This window comes from Xenopus tropicalis, chromosome 7 (genome assembly GCF_000004195.4).
Source record: "Xenopus tropicalis strain Nigerian chromosome 7, UCB_Xtro_10.0, whole genome shotgun sequence".
Lineage (NCBI taxonomy): Eukaryota > Metazoa > Chordata > Amphibia > Anura > Pipidae > Xenopus > Xenopus tropicalis.
The window spans coordinates 120,555,436-120,571,628 of NC_030683.2; the positions used below are offsets into that span (position 1 = coordinate 120,555,436).

The 16,193-nt window shown below is 41.1% G+C and overlaps 1 protein-coding gene across 1 annotated transcript; it reads right to left on the minus strand.

The window, feature by feature from the left end:
- Positions 1 to 764: 764 nt before the first annotated feature.
- On the minus strand, positions 765 to 5,838 carry LOC116412384 (mitogen-activated protein kinase kinase kinase kinase 4-like). The gene is made up of 11 exons (XM_031906555.1): positions 5,833 to 5,838; positions 5,541 to 5,612; positions 5,106 to 5,141; positions 4,602 to 4,667; positions 4,094 to 4,144; positions 3,868 to 3,993; positions 3,183 to 3,293; positions 2,952 to 3,042; positions 2,442 to 2,572; positions 1,641 to 1,695; positions 765 to 847 (listed from the first exon to the last, which is right to left on the minus strand). The coding sequence occupies exons 1-11, from the start codon at positions 5,836 to 5,838 to the stop codon at positions 765 to 767; spliced, it is 828 nt and encodes a 275-aa protein (XP_031762415.1).
- Positions 5,839 to 16,193: the final 10,355 nt, after the last annotated feature.

Genomic DNA, 16,193 nt, shown 5'->3' on the forward strand with positions numbered 1-16,193 from the left:
TTGGGCTGGTTTGTAATAAATTGGTGCCGAAGTAGAACTTCAGCGCCGGGCCTTTCCTGATCTGCTTTGGTCAAGCAAAGCTTGAGGAAATCACGAATGTCGGTAGACCTTGAAAGAGAAAACAAATCACATTAAACTACAATGTCTGCAATAACAACAGAAACAAATTATATGGGATAATATAAACATAAATGTGAATTAGTATATAAGAAATATACAGTTATACAGGCACTGTACACTCCCAATGAGATAATGCACAGTTAATTGGCTTTATCACCATAACACTCTTTAATAAAAATGCATTCTTATACCCAATAATGAATATTAAAGTGCAATGCATGTAGAGTGGCCAGAGAGACTAGAACTATAGATGCCACTTTGGATAAAATGAATTACTTTTTGTGTTTGTTGTCGTAGTGCTGTGTTGCTATGTTGCGCTAATGAACCTTTATAAAGAAGTGTTATTTAAATCAATATAAATGATACTGTAGGATTTTGTTGACCTTTCAAGCGTTCCACAGTATAATGTGAGCTTGGAGTACAGGATTAAGATGGGTAAGGGGGTAAGGGGTTAGATGCATTAATCTAAGGCACAACAGTTTTTGTGCACCCAAGCATTATATTCTCTTAAAAAGCCATAACCATAAAACACTATTAGGCAAATAGAATTCTTTGTTGAATATTTTGCATTTGTTTGTGTTAATATCTGGAAGTATACTACATTTTTAGTAAAAATGCACAGGGAGACCATTTAGCAAAATGACTTACCAGCGCTTGGATTGCAGCTCTGGTGGATCCCCTCTGAAGATGTTAATCTTGGCACGTTCTGCTGGCATATCTCTATTCGCTAAATGTATAATTAAAATTTTTTTAAAAGATCAGTTGGCAAACTACTGAATATAACCTTTTCCTATATTATATATACAGTATTTAGTGTACATGTTGGGGAAAGAGAGGTGATGTTCTATGATGAAGGCAAATATATTTGTAGTCATATGACCAACCACCTAGCTAGTCTGAGGCTCCAAAGTCATGTTATGCCCATACCCTTCTCTCACATATACATACACTAAAGGTGGCCATACATGGGCCGATTGTAGCTGCCGATATCGGTCCCTTACACCGATTCGGCAGCTTATCGGTCCATGTAGGGGCAGCAACAAAGGGCCTGCCCAACCGATATCTGGCCTGAAATTGGCCAGATATCGATCGGGCAGGTTAAAAAATTAATTGGATCGGAGACCGCATTGGCTCGTTGATTGGCTCGTTCACTATAGGAAACACAAAACTATGTATTTTCATACTTATATCTGCTCTATGTGTATGCGCACAGGCCAACGGCAAGCCTGTCAGTTCAGGGAAACAGTGGTGAAAATGGGAGCTCAATGGCTCCCATAGAATATGGAGGTGCAGAGAAGCTGAGGCTGTGCCTTGTGTGCCATTAGCCTAACCTTTGGGGGTACTTGTTCCTTCAGGGGGTTAAGCAATGGCTCTGGGTGGGGGGTAAGCAAGACTACAATCCCCAACAGGTACGTAATATAAAGGGGGTGGAAGTTAAACTTTTACATGCTTGTGTATACACATATATCCATTAACAATTATCCAAGGGATTCCCTATAAGTGAGTAGAGGTCTACTTACGTGGATCGCCTTGGGCCATTTCTATGATGGTTATCCCGAAGGACCAGATGTCACACTGGAAATATAAATAAAACGTAAAAAGTGATGTAAAGGCAACATAGAAAGAGGGTGAGGTTTATTAATCAATCACAGATACTGATGAGTCTAGCTCTTTGTTAAATATGTTTTTCCAGACTGCCATTCATGAGGGAAAGGAAAAATTTATTAGAACACTATAACCTTGTTTGCAAAAATGAAAAATGTTTATCCTGAACTTATATTACTGGGCAGCAAGGTCCTTATTATTCTAACATTTTGGCCATTCAATACCCAGTATATTATAGTATATTTAGATAGCTACAGCCCTTTAGTCAAGTGGTTTTAAGTAGGGTGCAATAATTTTCTGTGTATAATTAGTATCATTCTCTAAGTAGAACAGGTCTAAAAGGGTAAGGATTCACTCGGGAGTGCCAAATATTAGGCAAAAAGTCATGATTGGATTTACACTACTTACTAGGGGACATTAACATCATGGCTCTCCCCATTTACTTTTCTTTAAGAGATAGAAATCGATCTATCTATATATCTATCTCTCTATTTATCTATCTCTCTATTTATCTATCTATCTATCTATCTAGATGTCATAATGGATTAACCATTAAGTCTGGCTAATAAATAATAAAGGAAATGAAACACTGAAGGAAGCAGATGACATGCAGCCAGTGGAATAGAGAAAGGAATAATGGTTTGATAGTGGAAAGGATAGAGTTTATAAAAAGTCTAGAGTTTATAGAGTTTATAAAAACAGCCTTTAAAATATACCTTAACGGTGTATCCAATTTCAGGCAAATAAAGAGTGATGATCACTTCGGGTGCCATGTACCATGGGGTTCCTGAGTACTCACTGACTCTTTGGCCTGGGTAACGGATCTCTTTAGCCAATCCGAAGTCAACTGAAAGGAAACAATGCAATTTAGGTGCTATATTTACTGCTATTTTGCGGAACTCAAAGTTACCCATGATAATCTATACATAAAATATATATGTATTCCCATTCATAGACATACTTTGATATATATAAGTATCAATAGATGTGTGTAAAATAAATGGACCCAAACTCCCATTGAATATAATACAACTGAAAAAGATAATATAGCATAGCTCTGTGTCTGCAATAAAGGACTGTGTATCCATCTAAAAAAATGTCTCTGTGTATATAATGGTTTACATTGTACAGTGGAATAATGTAATATGTATAATGTAATGTAACACTCCCTATGTATTTAAGATTCTAGCTGTCTATTCTTGATTAAATAGTAAAAATTCACTTACTTATCTTGACCTCTGCCTGTTCAGTCAATACAATATTGGCCCCTTTGATGTCCGTGTGTATTACAAGGTTGTTATGAATGTAATCGAGGCCCTAAGGAGAGAAATAAAGATTAATAGCCTGTGATTTGTATCCTAAGGCAAAGTAAAACATTATCAGGTTATTTGTCTCTATTAAAAGACATTGATATAATTTTAAGATGCAAAATGCAAGTGGATTAAATCCCGATTTACCTTTAAAACCTCCCTGGAAATGTATTGAATAGAGCGCTCAGGGAGGCTCTGGTTCCTTGTGGAGCTGATTATGTCTGCCAGTGATCCTCCTCCACAGTATTCCATAGTACACTAGAATATAGAAAAACAGATTGGTGCAAATGCTTATCTTTCCATAAGTTACTATAATAAAACCAAAACAAAAACATGATGTATTTTGCATTAAATGTCCATTGAAATGAAATGCAGCTTAAAGACAGTACAGGTATGGGACCTGTTATCCAGAACGTTTGGGACCTGATGTTTTCCAGATAAGGGATCTTTCTGTAATTTAGATCTCCACACCTTAAGTCTACTAAAAATCATATAAATGTTAAAGAAACCCAAAAGGATTGTTTTGTCTTCAATAAGGATTAATTAACTCTTGGTTGGGATTAAGTACAGGTACTGTTTTATTATTATAGAGAAAAGGGAATCATTTTTAAAAATTAGAATTATTTGTTTATAATGGAGTCTATGGGAGATGGACTTTACATAATTAAATCTGGATAATGGGTTTCCGGATAAGGGGTCCTATACCTGTATAAGCTTAGTTTCTCTATTTTCTTCTTTTATTTTTAAATCATATAAATATACAGAAATAAATATAAATATGTGCCATATATGCAGCAGGGACCCATAATTCAAATCAGGGGTATATACTTACCCACAGTTTGTTCTGAGGGCGCGTTTTATGGATCACGGCGTCGTAAAACGTCACGATGTTGTTGTGCTGATTAAGTCGTTCAAGGATACGGATCTCCTGTATCGCTTCATTATTATCAGTTTGACCCTAAATAATGAAAAATAGTAGTTTGCTCAGTTCACCGGAGACTGTTACTTTAAAAACAAACAATAGAATGTACAGTCAATATAGACAAACGGTACGTTACCTTTCTGATATCAACAACCTTCACTGCCACGGTGGTGTCTTTCAAGCGAGCCTGTAAAATACCGAAAACAATTTATCGTCATTGTTACCAAATCTTTACAATAGATGAATTTATTCGAAAACGGTAAGAATCATAAGTTGAACTATAAGGAATACATAGGGAGGCTGATTGATTACAATTGGGGGTTCTGTGTTCTTGGGAAACTACATTCTCAGGCATTAATTGTTTTAATGTGTTTTTTTATTTTAGGAATAGTTGCTCTACATCAGTGGTTCTCAACCTTCCTAATGCCACGACTGTTTAATATAGTTCCTCATGTTGTGGTGACCCCCAACCATAAAATTATCCCTAAGATTATCGGAAATATGTGTTTTCCGATGGTCTTAGGCGACCCCCGTGAAAGTGTCGTTCGACCCCCAAAGGGGTCCCGACCCACAGGTTGAGAACCGCTGCTCTACATGGTAAAGACCCAGGATAACAATGAGAGCAGAGTGAGGAAAACACTTACCTTGAAGACTTTTCCATATGCGCCCTTGCCAATCTGCTCAATGTCGGCAAATCTCGTAGCTGGATCCTAATAGAAAACAAAATGCAACGGAGAGATTTTTCATATAACCATGATAAATACAGTAACGTGTGTAACGTCATTAGCAGAGTGCAACCGTGAGTGGGGCTCAAAGGAAACGTTGGGTCTAATTTATGTTTTATTTATACTTGTTAATAAAAGATAAGAATGAACCAAAGACAAAACCCACCCTATTGTCATAAGCTCGTCCCATTAAATCAGAAGATATTTACTTTACTATGAGTTTATTATTGATTAAGCCCCCGAGTTCCCAACTATAAGGCATAGGGAGATACTAATTAAAACATTCTAGTGGGTGCAATAAGGCTTCCATCCCCTTATTTTATTTTTTAATTATTGTGCTCCAAATACTGCACAATAAATCAGTATCTGAAATCTAAATATCCTTATCATATATGTTGCTGATATTTGATGTTTGATACGTACGTATATGACTACCGGAATTGATGGTAGTTCACGGTTCTAAAAAGACAAAAATATAAATATATAATTAGTATTTTTTTGCATAGGACAGAGATTTTAGCACTTATGGGTCTCATTTCCTATATCCCATTTACTAGAGTAACCGGTATTCCTACAATGGGCAGTTATAATGTAATAGTTAGATGAGGGCATTTTTCATTTAATTTGTAGATAATGAATCCCATAATAAGGGTTATTGTTCTGGCAGGGAAGGGTCACTAACAGCATAAACAAAACTACATGGTGACTATCAGTGGGTGAGTAACGGCCCAGAATCCCGTGCTCTATAACATAAGAAAACATTAAAAAATGGTTTCCCACCAGGACCCTCTTTTTAAACTTTCACCCCAAGAAATATCCCTAAAGAAAAATAATTACATATGTCCATGAATAACTTACATTCTGATCTTCTTTTGGACACTGCTTTTTGCCTGTATCTTCCTTTACTTTGAGAGCAACTTTGGCCTCAGCCTAAAGAAATCAGAGACAAAGAGGTTAGAACACTACTATGAGTTATGGATATGAATATATTCCCCCATTGTTTGGTGCCCAAATAACCCTCAAGCCCCTACTGTAATTAAAGGGGTAGAAACCAATATGATGTTTGCTTTTAAACAGGGGGCCATTATAACGCAACCTGCAGATGCCATTGGTTATTAGACATGTAGTAAATCTATTTTTTTTCCATAACCGCCATGGAGAACTAGAACCTATATAAGGGACTGGTATGTCTCTTAATCAAAAATAGTAATGAGGGAATGTTTTCGCTAGGCATGGATTCACTGCAAAATTCTGCATTAAAGTCACATCAAAAAAGTTGTGCAGAAGCTACATTTCCCTCCAAACTTTTGTGCCAAATGGCATTATTGCTCCCAACTAGCACGTCTGTGGAATAAGGCACAAGTGTCCCTATTGAAATAGGGGAACCCTGGCAGGGTCGGACTGGCCTGCCGGGACACCGGGAAAAATCCCTACCTTGCCCCTGGCGACGGTGTTCCTCCCCTGATAAGTTAAACGTAATCGCGCTCAGGGGAGGATGTCGGGCGGGGACACCTGTGGGGGGGGTTGAGGAGGATCAGCGGAGGCCCTTGTGGGGGACACGGCCGGCGGGGCCACTTGCAGGGCCCCTGGGATGGGCCCTGCACCCCCCAATCCGACCCTGTACCCTGGCACGAACGGCACCCCTAATAGAGAGGTAATTCCAAGTTTCCCAACTTAGTGCAGAAGCCTAAAGAATCACATGCAAACATCATATGAACAGCAACTGGAAATGACACTACTGTAGGTACAAATCTACTAACTGCAAGCTATGGGCAAAATGGGCAAATTTGGGAAATGGGCAAAAAACACTGCATTGTTGGAAAAATAGCATCCAAAATGCACTTGCACTTGTGGACATAAATGAGGCGACACCATATAACATTATACATACAAGCCTGCATGTACAGGAATGCAATTTGGACCTGTTCTAATGCCACTAAATTACCCACTAACCCCAACAACGAGGCTGGGAATACTGCCGCCCCCTATTCCCTAACTGTGGGATGTGCCAGCATGGGTTTAGGGAACCGAGGAGGTTTCAATTAAAACTTTATGGTTTGTTTATATTGTGGCCGAGTTATAGAAATGACATTGAGCAATAGGTGAGATGTTTAGGGGCAGGTTTATCTTATTATTATTTAGGAAGGCTCCAGTAGGGATAAATCTGCCCCTAATGTCTCTCCCCTAGAATGATTATTAAGGCTCAAGTGGAAAACTGGCTAAGGTAAAACTGAAATATACATTTGTTTGAATTGCTTACAATAGCATTCTGTAGATGTCCTGCAATCTTCGGATTGCCAGTGTCCTTGTTGTCTAAATGTGATTTCTCATCACTTCCCTAAATGTACAGATAAAAGCAGTTTAAGATACAGACAGAACAACATATGGCAGGCAAGGACAGGAAAGTCCTGAATTTATTGGGAAACAGCAAGAAGCAAATAATAAAGGGAAAATAAAATAGAAATAGCAATCGCCTTGACTGCTTTACCTTGGAAAGACGACTTTGTTGTTTCACGTCGTTTTCGCAAGTTACAAATTCGTTAGATGTCTGAAAAAAATGAAGGTTTAAACAAATCAAGATCTAAATTGTTTACCCGTGAATAATAGAACATATTATAAATCCCAATAGTGTTAAAGTGAAGGAGAAATAAGCTTAATTTTTAAATAGCAATGATTATTGTCTCTTAGTTTCTCTAGTTATGATCTAGTGCCCTACAGGAAATAGCATCGCTGTATAATAAGGCTAACAGGGGGCACCAACACCCACCCATGCACCCCATCTCTAGCCATCTCCCATCATTCACCCACCCATGCACCCCATCTCTAGCCATCTCCCATCATTCACCCACCCATGCACCCCATCTCTAGCCATTTCCCATCATTCACCCACCCATGCACTCCATCTCTAGCCATCTCCCATCATTCACCCACCCATGCAACCCATCTCTAGCCATCTCCCATCATTCACCCACCCATGCACCCCATCTCTAGCCATCTCCCATCATTCACCCACCCATGCACCCCATCTCTAGCCATCTCCCATCATTCACCCACCCATGCACTCCATCTCTAGCCATCTCCCATCATTCACCCACCCATGCACTCCATCTCTAGCCATCTCCCATCATGCACCCACCCATGCACCCCATCTCTAGCCATCTCCCATCATTCACCCACCCATGCACCCCATCTCTAGCCATCTCCCATCATTCACCCACCCATGCACCCCATCTCTAGCCATCTCCCATCATGCACCCACCCATGCACCCCATCTCTAGCCATCTCCCATCATTCACCCACCCATGCACCACAACCACAAAGTGACTTATGCACAAAGAACTTGATCTAGCTTCTCATTTAGTCTGAAATGTTTATATCAGGGTTTATTCTACTTACATCATCGTTGATTAAATCTTGCTCGAGACTTGGTTGCTAAAGAGGAAAAACAAGTGTTAATTTTTTGTACAAAGAAACCTGAGGCATGCTGCTATTGTTATATATTTATTTCATATATTTATACATATATATATATATATACGTAAACTAAATAATGTGCAAATGGGGTTGATTTGGGCAAGAAAATGCAATGCTCTGTTTGTTGCATAACGGGCAAATCGTTTATCTTACCTTCTTTCTGCGGGTGCATAATCGAAGCAAACATCTCAAGCACTGATGGAATCGTTTAAAAGCCATTTTGGTCTAGATGTTATAAACTATTTGGAAATAAACAAAAACAATTAATTAGTATCCATTAATCTGTTATCTTTAAACCCCTAAATCTACATTATTATACGGAGCAACGGGCGTCGCTGTGACGGGCGTCTCCTCTCCCGTCGTGTTGCGCACTTTGTGTTAAAAAAAAATCACATGACGATGTATCTTTAAAAAAATATAATAGAAGCCGCTAATTAACAGCCTGTAGGAGAACTGACTCCTGCTATATTATATAGGGAGTCAGATCCATTAACCAGAACCACTGTTGTTTAACTAATGTAGTATTTCTTTAAATTACAACCAGCATCAGACTGGGCCACCGGGGCACCGGGAAAAAACCCAGTGAGCCCCAGTGGCCCAGATCTAATCCCTGCAGGGCGTTCCGGTGATCTGCCGGTCTCCCACCCCTAATGCGCTGTAGGTAAGTTTAATTTAGGCGGGAGGGGGTTGGGCAGGTGTTGGGGGGCCCCAGCAGGGGGGAGTGGGGTGCATGAAGGTGGTGGGGGCCAACATTGGGGGGTGTAGGGGCCCCTGAGGCAGAAACCCTGGTTACAATGGTTATTAGTGATAAGTAGTTTTTTTTTTAATTAGGCGCCAATTCGCAGTGAAATTTTGCATTTCAGCATCTGCAAATTCACTATTGGCGAATTGTTTTGCTAAACTTCCGTGAAAATGTGGCACAAAATAAATTGTCACGGGTCAAAAAAGTGTCGGTCTCATCAAAACAGGTCACAAACACGTTTCACGGATCATCACTATTCATCAATATTATATTTTTGAGTAATGCATAGTTCTATGGGAATAATATGCAAGAGACCCCCCGCACAGACACTCATGTCTCCTGAACAAAATCAATATTTTGTAGATTGTAAGCTCTTTTGGGCAGGGCTCTCTTCACCTCTTGTATCGGTTATTGATTGCTTTATATGTTACTCTGTATGTCCAATGTATGAAACCCACTTATTGTACAGCGCTGCGGAATATGTTGGCACTTTATGAATAAATGTTAATAATAACTAGAAAGGGAAGTTATAGAACAAACTTCATGTTGGGTTGAAAAACATGAAGTCACTGAATGGGCTCTGCCCACTTTCTCTAACCTTGGACCACAGTTATATAGTAAAAACCACTGTGCAAAGTTTGGGGACCCTGGTTTTAATAGTGTCTAATTGGCAGCAATTTAAATTTCCCCACTGAAAGTCAATGAGTGATATCTGATTGGCGGTTGGTGGCTCCACCCCCTTTTTCTAACCTGGAACTGCAGTTACCCAGTGACTAATTCTGCAAAGTTAAGGGCCCCTAGGATTTATAGTTAAAGAACGGCAGCAGTTAAAATTTAAACCAATAAAAGTCAATAGGTGAATTCTGATTTGTGGGTGTGCCCCCTTTTTCTAACCTTGAGTTGAAGTCACCCAGTGACAAACAGTGGGCACCCTGGCATAAATAGTGTGAGAATGGCAGCATTTTAAATTTAAACCAATAAAATTCAATGGATGAAATCTGATTGGTTGTTAGTGGCCCAACCCACTTTTCCTATTTTTGAACTGCAGTCCCCCAGTGACCAACTTTGCAAATTTTGGGGACTCAGGCATTTATTGTGAGGCTGACAGCATTTTACACTTGACCATTGAAAGTAAATAGGTGAAATGTGATTGGCTGTTTGGTGGCTCCGCCCACTTTTTTTTTTAAACCTCTGAACGGCAAATACCCAGTGACTAACTCTGGAAACTTTAACAACCCTGGAATTAATATTTAAATAATGGCATAAGTTTAAATATAAACCAATGAAATCTAATAGGTGGAAATGGATTTGCTGTTGGTGGCTCCTCCCACTTTTTCTAACCCTGAATACGTAGTCATCCAGTGACTGACTGTGCAAAGTTTGGGAACCCTGACATAAATAGTGTGAGAAAAGCAGAATTTTAAATTTAAACAAAAAAAATTCAATAGGTGAAGTCTGATTGGCTGTTGGTGGCTCCACCCACTTTTAAAAACCTAAAAATGCAGTTCCCTAGTGACCCTGGTGTTAATACTGTGAGAATGGCAGCAGGTTGAATTTCCCCATTGAAAATCAATAGTTAAAATCTGATTGGCTGTTGGTGGCTCCACCCACTTTTTCTAACTCTGAACTGCAGTTATCAGGTGACTAGCTCTGCAAAGTTTGGAGACCTTAGTATTAATATTTAAAGAATGGCAGCAGTTTAAATTTAAATATATGAAGTCTATAGGTGAAATCTGATTGGTTGTTGTTGGCCCCGCCCACTTTTCTAAACTTTAAACATAGTCACCCAGTGACAAACTGTGCAAAGTTTGGGGACCCTGACATTAAACATGTGAGATTGGCAGCAGTTAAAATTTCCCCACTGAAAACAATGAAAGAAATGTGATTGGCTTTTGGAGGCCCCGCCCACTTTTTCTAACCTTGAGTACGAAGTCACCCAGTGACTGACTGTGCAAAGTTTGGGAACCCTGGCATCAAACCAATAAAATTCAATAGGTGAAATCTGATTGGCTGTTGGTGGCCCCGCCCACTTTTTAAAAAACTAATACTGCAGTCCTCTAGTGACCAACTGTGAAAAGTTTGGGGACCCCGGTGTTATTACTGTGAGACTGGCAGCAGATTGAATTTCCCCATTTAGAGTCAATAGGTAAAATCTGATTGGCTGTTGGTGGCTCCACCCACTTACAAAAATACAAAAAGCCTTAAATGCGTAGTCACCCAGTGACTGACTGTGCAAATTTTGGTAACCCAGGCAACAAACCAATAAAAACCAATAGGTGACATTTGATTGGCTGTTGGTGGCTCCGCCCACTTTTCAAAACTAAAACTGCAGTTCCCTAGTGACCAAGTGTAAAAAGTTTGGGGACCCCGACGTTATTACTGTGAGACTGGCAGCAGGTTGGATTTCCACCAAGTCAATAGATAAAATCTGATTGGCTGTTCACAGCTCCGCCCACTTTGGGGCATCCAACAATCATCATATTTTCATTCAGGCTGAGCCCATGACTATGTGATTCAAGTTTGGGGAGCGTAGCCTCAAAGCTGTAAGATTGGCAGCAGTTTCAATTTCCCCATTAAAGTCAATGGGTGAAATTTGATTGGCTGTTGTTGGCCCCTCCCACCTTGCGGGTTTTTAAAAAACAAACAAACTTGAATTCGTAGTCACCCAGTGACTGACTGTGCAAAGTTTGGGAACTCTGGCATCAAACCAATAAAAATCAATAGGTGAAATTTGATTGGCTGTTGGTGACTCCGCCCACTTTTCAAATCTATAACTGCAGTCCCCTAGTGACCAAGTGTAAAAAGTTTGGGGACCCCGGTGTTATTACTGTGAGACTGGCAGCAGGTTGGATTTCCACTAAGTCAATAGATAAAATCTGATTGGCTGTTCACAGCTCCGCCCACTTTTGGGCATCCAGCAATCATCATATTTTCATTCAGGCCGAGCCCATGAATGTGTGATTCAAGTTTGGGGGGTGGAGCCTCAAAGCTGTAAGATTGGCAGCAGTTTCAATTTCCCCATTAAAGTCAATGGGTGAAATTTGATTGGCTGTTGTTGGCCCCTCCCACATTGGGGTCATCCCACAATGTCGCTGTTTCATTCGGGGTGACCTCATGATTATGTTATTCAAGTTTGGGGGGTGCAGCTTCAAAGCTGTAAGAGTGGCAGCAGGTTGAAAATCTTCCCTGTCAAAGTCAATGGGAAAATTGGGGGGTTCGGAGCGGCGCCACAAAAAGACGGGGGGCGGGATCACTTAGAAACGCACAAGCAACCTGCTCCGCTATAGGGCGAAGATGTGTGGGGAGTTTGGGTGTTGTACCCCTAAAACTGTAGGAGGAGTAGCGTTTAGAAATGGGGGGCGCTAAGGATAAGAAGAAGCCAAAGTGGAAGAACAGTCGGGGGGGTTTCAGCCCAATATAATAATATTGATAATGTAAAATCTTTATTTTCGGCAGAGTTTGTATTGGAGATGGGATTGGATGGTTCCATGTTATTAGTGCTGGGCAGTTTAAATACAAATGATAGCAGTTATACAGCAGTTACTTTATCTCTAAATCTCTCATTTAGTCTGATAGTAACTGCGGCGCTACAGTAGCTATGGTTACAGAGGGGCCCCAGCCACACTGCGTATTCCCTGCTTATTCCCATTAGTGGGAGTTTCACAGTATCAACATGGAGGAGCCCATAAGGGAGACACCTACCTCTCCTGACTTCCAAACGTATCTGAAGCCTTAACCCAACTATGTGGGGGGTCTCTTGGAAACCATTATGACATCACCAGCTGGCCACCAGGGCTGCCATGGAAACAATTGTGACATCACCACCATCTGTGTTGCCATCAGAACATCACTTGATCAGGCTTATCAAAAGAAAGGCACCATACACATGGAGTTATATATATTATTTGGTTATATACACAATTTCCATTGTAAATGCTTTAATCACCCACTGATAATAATTGCCATTCCTTGGGTAATTAATCTGCACTTTAATTGTCATTAACCACTGACTGATGATCCAAATCCCATTAAATCTATAAACTATTAACACTGGCAAAGGTTTGAGTACTTCTCGTTATGTGCCTGCTGTGCGTATTTTGTATTATAAATGAATGTATTGTACAGGTATAGGACCCATTATCCAGAATGCTCGGGACTACGGATATTCTAGAGGTCTTTCTGTAATTTGGACTAAATCCCCAAACACAGAGAGTTGCCATATTATTCCCTCGGCCCCCATACCTGTATCACTTATATCCTAGTAACAACCTACCTAGCAACCATTCATCCAATCACCTTTCTAGGCCCCATAGTGTTATCCTCCAACTTCTTATTCTTAGCACCCCCTATTTTCTAAACACTACTCCTCCTACAGGTTTAGGGGTGCAACACCCAAACTCCCCACACTTCTTCGCCCTATAGCGGAGCAGGCTGCTTGTTCTTTTCTAAGTGATCCCGCCCCCCGTCTTTTTGTGGCGCCGCCCCGAACCCCTCAATTTTCCCATTGACTTTGACAGGGAAGATTTTCAAACTGCTGCCACTCTTACAGCTTTGAAGCTACACCCCCCAAACTTGAACAACATAATTATAGGGTCACCCCGAATGAAACAGCAAAATTTGTTGGATGCCCCAAAGTGGGAGGGACCAACAGCAGCCAATTAAATTTCACCCATTGACTTTAACGGGGAAATTGAAACTGCTGCCAATCTTACAGCTTTGAGGCTACGCTCCCCAAACTTGAATCACACAGTCATGGGCTCAGCCTGAATGAAAATATGATGATTATTGGATGCCCAAAAGTGAGCGGGGCTGTGAACAGCCAATCAGATTTTACCTATTGACTTGGCGGAAATCCAACCTGCTGCCATTCTCACAGTAATAACGGCGGGGTCCCCAAACTTTGCAGGGTTAGGCACCAGGTAAATGCGGTTCAAGGTAAGAAAAGTGGGCAGGGCCACCAACAGCCAATCGGATTTTACCTATTGACTTTCAATGGGGAAATCCAACCTGCTGCCACAGTATTTAGGATAACCAAACCTGCGCCAAAGTGTGTATGTCCCTTCAGTTTTATATTAATAACAAAATAACAAGAAAAAAATATATAAATAATGTGAATAATTGTTAATCTAATCCCAAATTTGTGAGCTGCCTTCCTCCACCTAATCCTAGTTCCCAAGCACTAATAAATATCCCCAAAGCGTTGGCGCTCCTCTTATATAAGTGAATACAATTGTTAATGTTTTAAATAAAATTCATTTTTTATTAAATCCAAATTACGACAAGTTCATCAGTGAAATATATCAATTGAAATAACCATGATTTGCTAAATACATATATATACAAATCAATTAGAAGAGCCGGATGGTCTGTGTGCACCAAATTGTGGGATACCTAGTAGCTCAGACCCATTAGGCTCAGACACGATAGAGCATACTCTGACTATGGGACAATATCTAACTGCTTCGTCCCTTCCTTGGAAGTAGCTAATAACCCTCAATGGGTATATTCAGGCAAGCTTAAAATGGTGGGCTCTTTACACGATCCCTCTTAAAATACCAATTTTGGGGGCTGCTCATTTAAGCGCTATTACATACGCCTACCAGGCTTCAAGAGAACCCCTTTCCCCCGTAAAAACCTTTAAAAACAGTAACACACTTACATGTACGGAGACCGGTGTCTCTTAGCTGTGCGGCTTCTACTTAACCGCGCAGTTCGTGGCGTCTGACATCGCGCTTCCTCCTCCAGCTACAGGGACCACCGGTGAAACCTTCCGAGAATCAAACCCTACGCATTTCGCGCGCTTGCGCTTTCTCAAGGACTTAATTACAGGGGGTATCTGCATCCTTCATATACCTGTCCTCCCACATGCTCATAATCATTAACCCTTCCTCAGGCCCAGACCCGACCCTTTCTGGCACTCCCCCTTCCAAACGCTCCTCCCCTGACGCGTCAAATTTATGCGCTCGGGGGAGGACTTCGGGTGGGGGCCCTGTGAGGGGGGGTTAGGGGGGCCCTACGGGGGGGTTAGAGGACGCGCCCGGCCAAGTGCACCTGCAGGGCCCCTTCTTCTTATTATGTTGGGTTGAAAACCCCCCCGACTGTTCTTCGACTTTGGCTGATTCTTCCGCTTCTTATTCTTAGCGCCCCCCATTTTCTAAACGCTACTCCTCCTACAGTTTTAGGGGTACAACTCCCAAACTCCCCACACATCTTCGCCCTATAGCGGAGCAGGTTGCTTGTGCTTTTCTAAGTGATCCCGCCCCCTGTCTTTTTGTGGCGCCGCCCCGAACCCCCCAATTTTTCCATTGACTTTGACAGGGAAAATTTTCAAACTGCTGCCACTATTACACTTTGAAGCTACACCCCCCAAACTTGAATAACATAATCATGGGGTCACCCCGAATGAAACAGCAACATTTGTTGAATGACCCCAAAGTGGGTGGGGCCAACAACAGCCAATCAAATTTCACCCATTGACTTTAATGGGGAAATTGAAACTGCTGCCAATCTTACAGCTTTGAGGCTACACTCCCCAAACTTGAATCACACCGTCATGGGCTCAGCCTGAATGACAATATGATGATTGTTGGATGCCCAAAAGTGGGTGGAGCTGTGAACAGCCAATCAAATTTTACCTATTGACTTGGTGGAAATCCAACCTGCTGCCATTCTCACAGTAATAACACCAGGGGCCCCAAACTTTGCAGGGTTAGGCACCAGGTAACTGCGGTTCAAGGCTAGAAACATTGGGTGGAGCCACCAACAGCCAATCAGATTATACCTACTTTGCACAGTCAGTCACTACGTATTTACAAAAATTGGGTGGGGCCACCATTAGCCAATCGGATTTTACCTTTTGACTTTCAATGGGGAAATCCAACCTGCTGTCATTCTCACAGTGTAAACCCCATGGTCCCCAAACTTTTCACAGTTGGTCACTAGTTTTAGGTTTGAAAAAGTGGGCGGGGCCACCGACCGCCAATCAAATGTCACTTATTTACTTTCAGTGGGGAAATTTAAATTGGTGCCATTCAGATACTATTAAAACCAGGGTCCCTAAACTTTGCACAGTGGTTTTAACTATATAATTATGATCCTAAGTTAGGAAAACTGGGTGCAGCCAACAACAGCCAATCAGATTTCATTCATTGACTTCACATTTTTCAAACCAACATGAAGTTTGTTCTCAAACTTCCCTTTCTAGTTGATTATGTTCTACCACTTTCAGCACAGCTATCTTCTGGAATAAGCATCATCTATCCTATATTGTGCTGGTACACTTCAGTACACTTAAG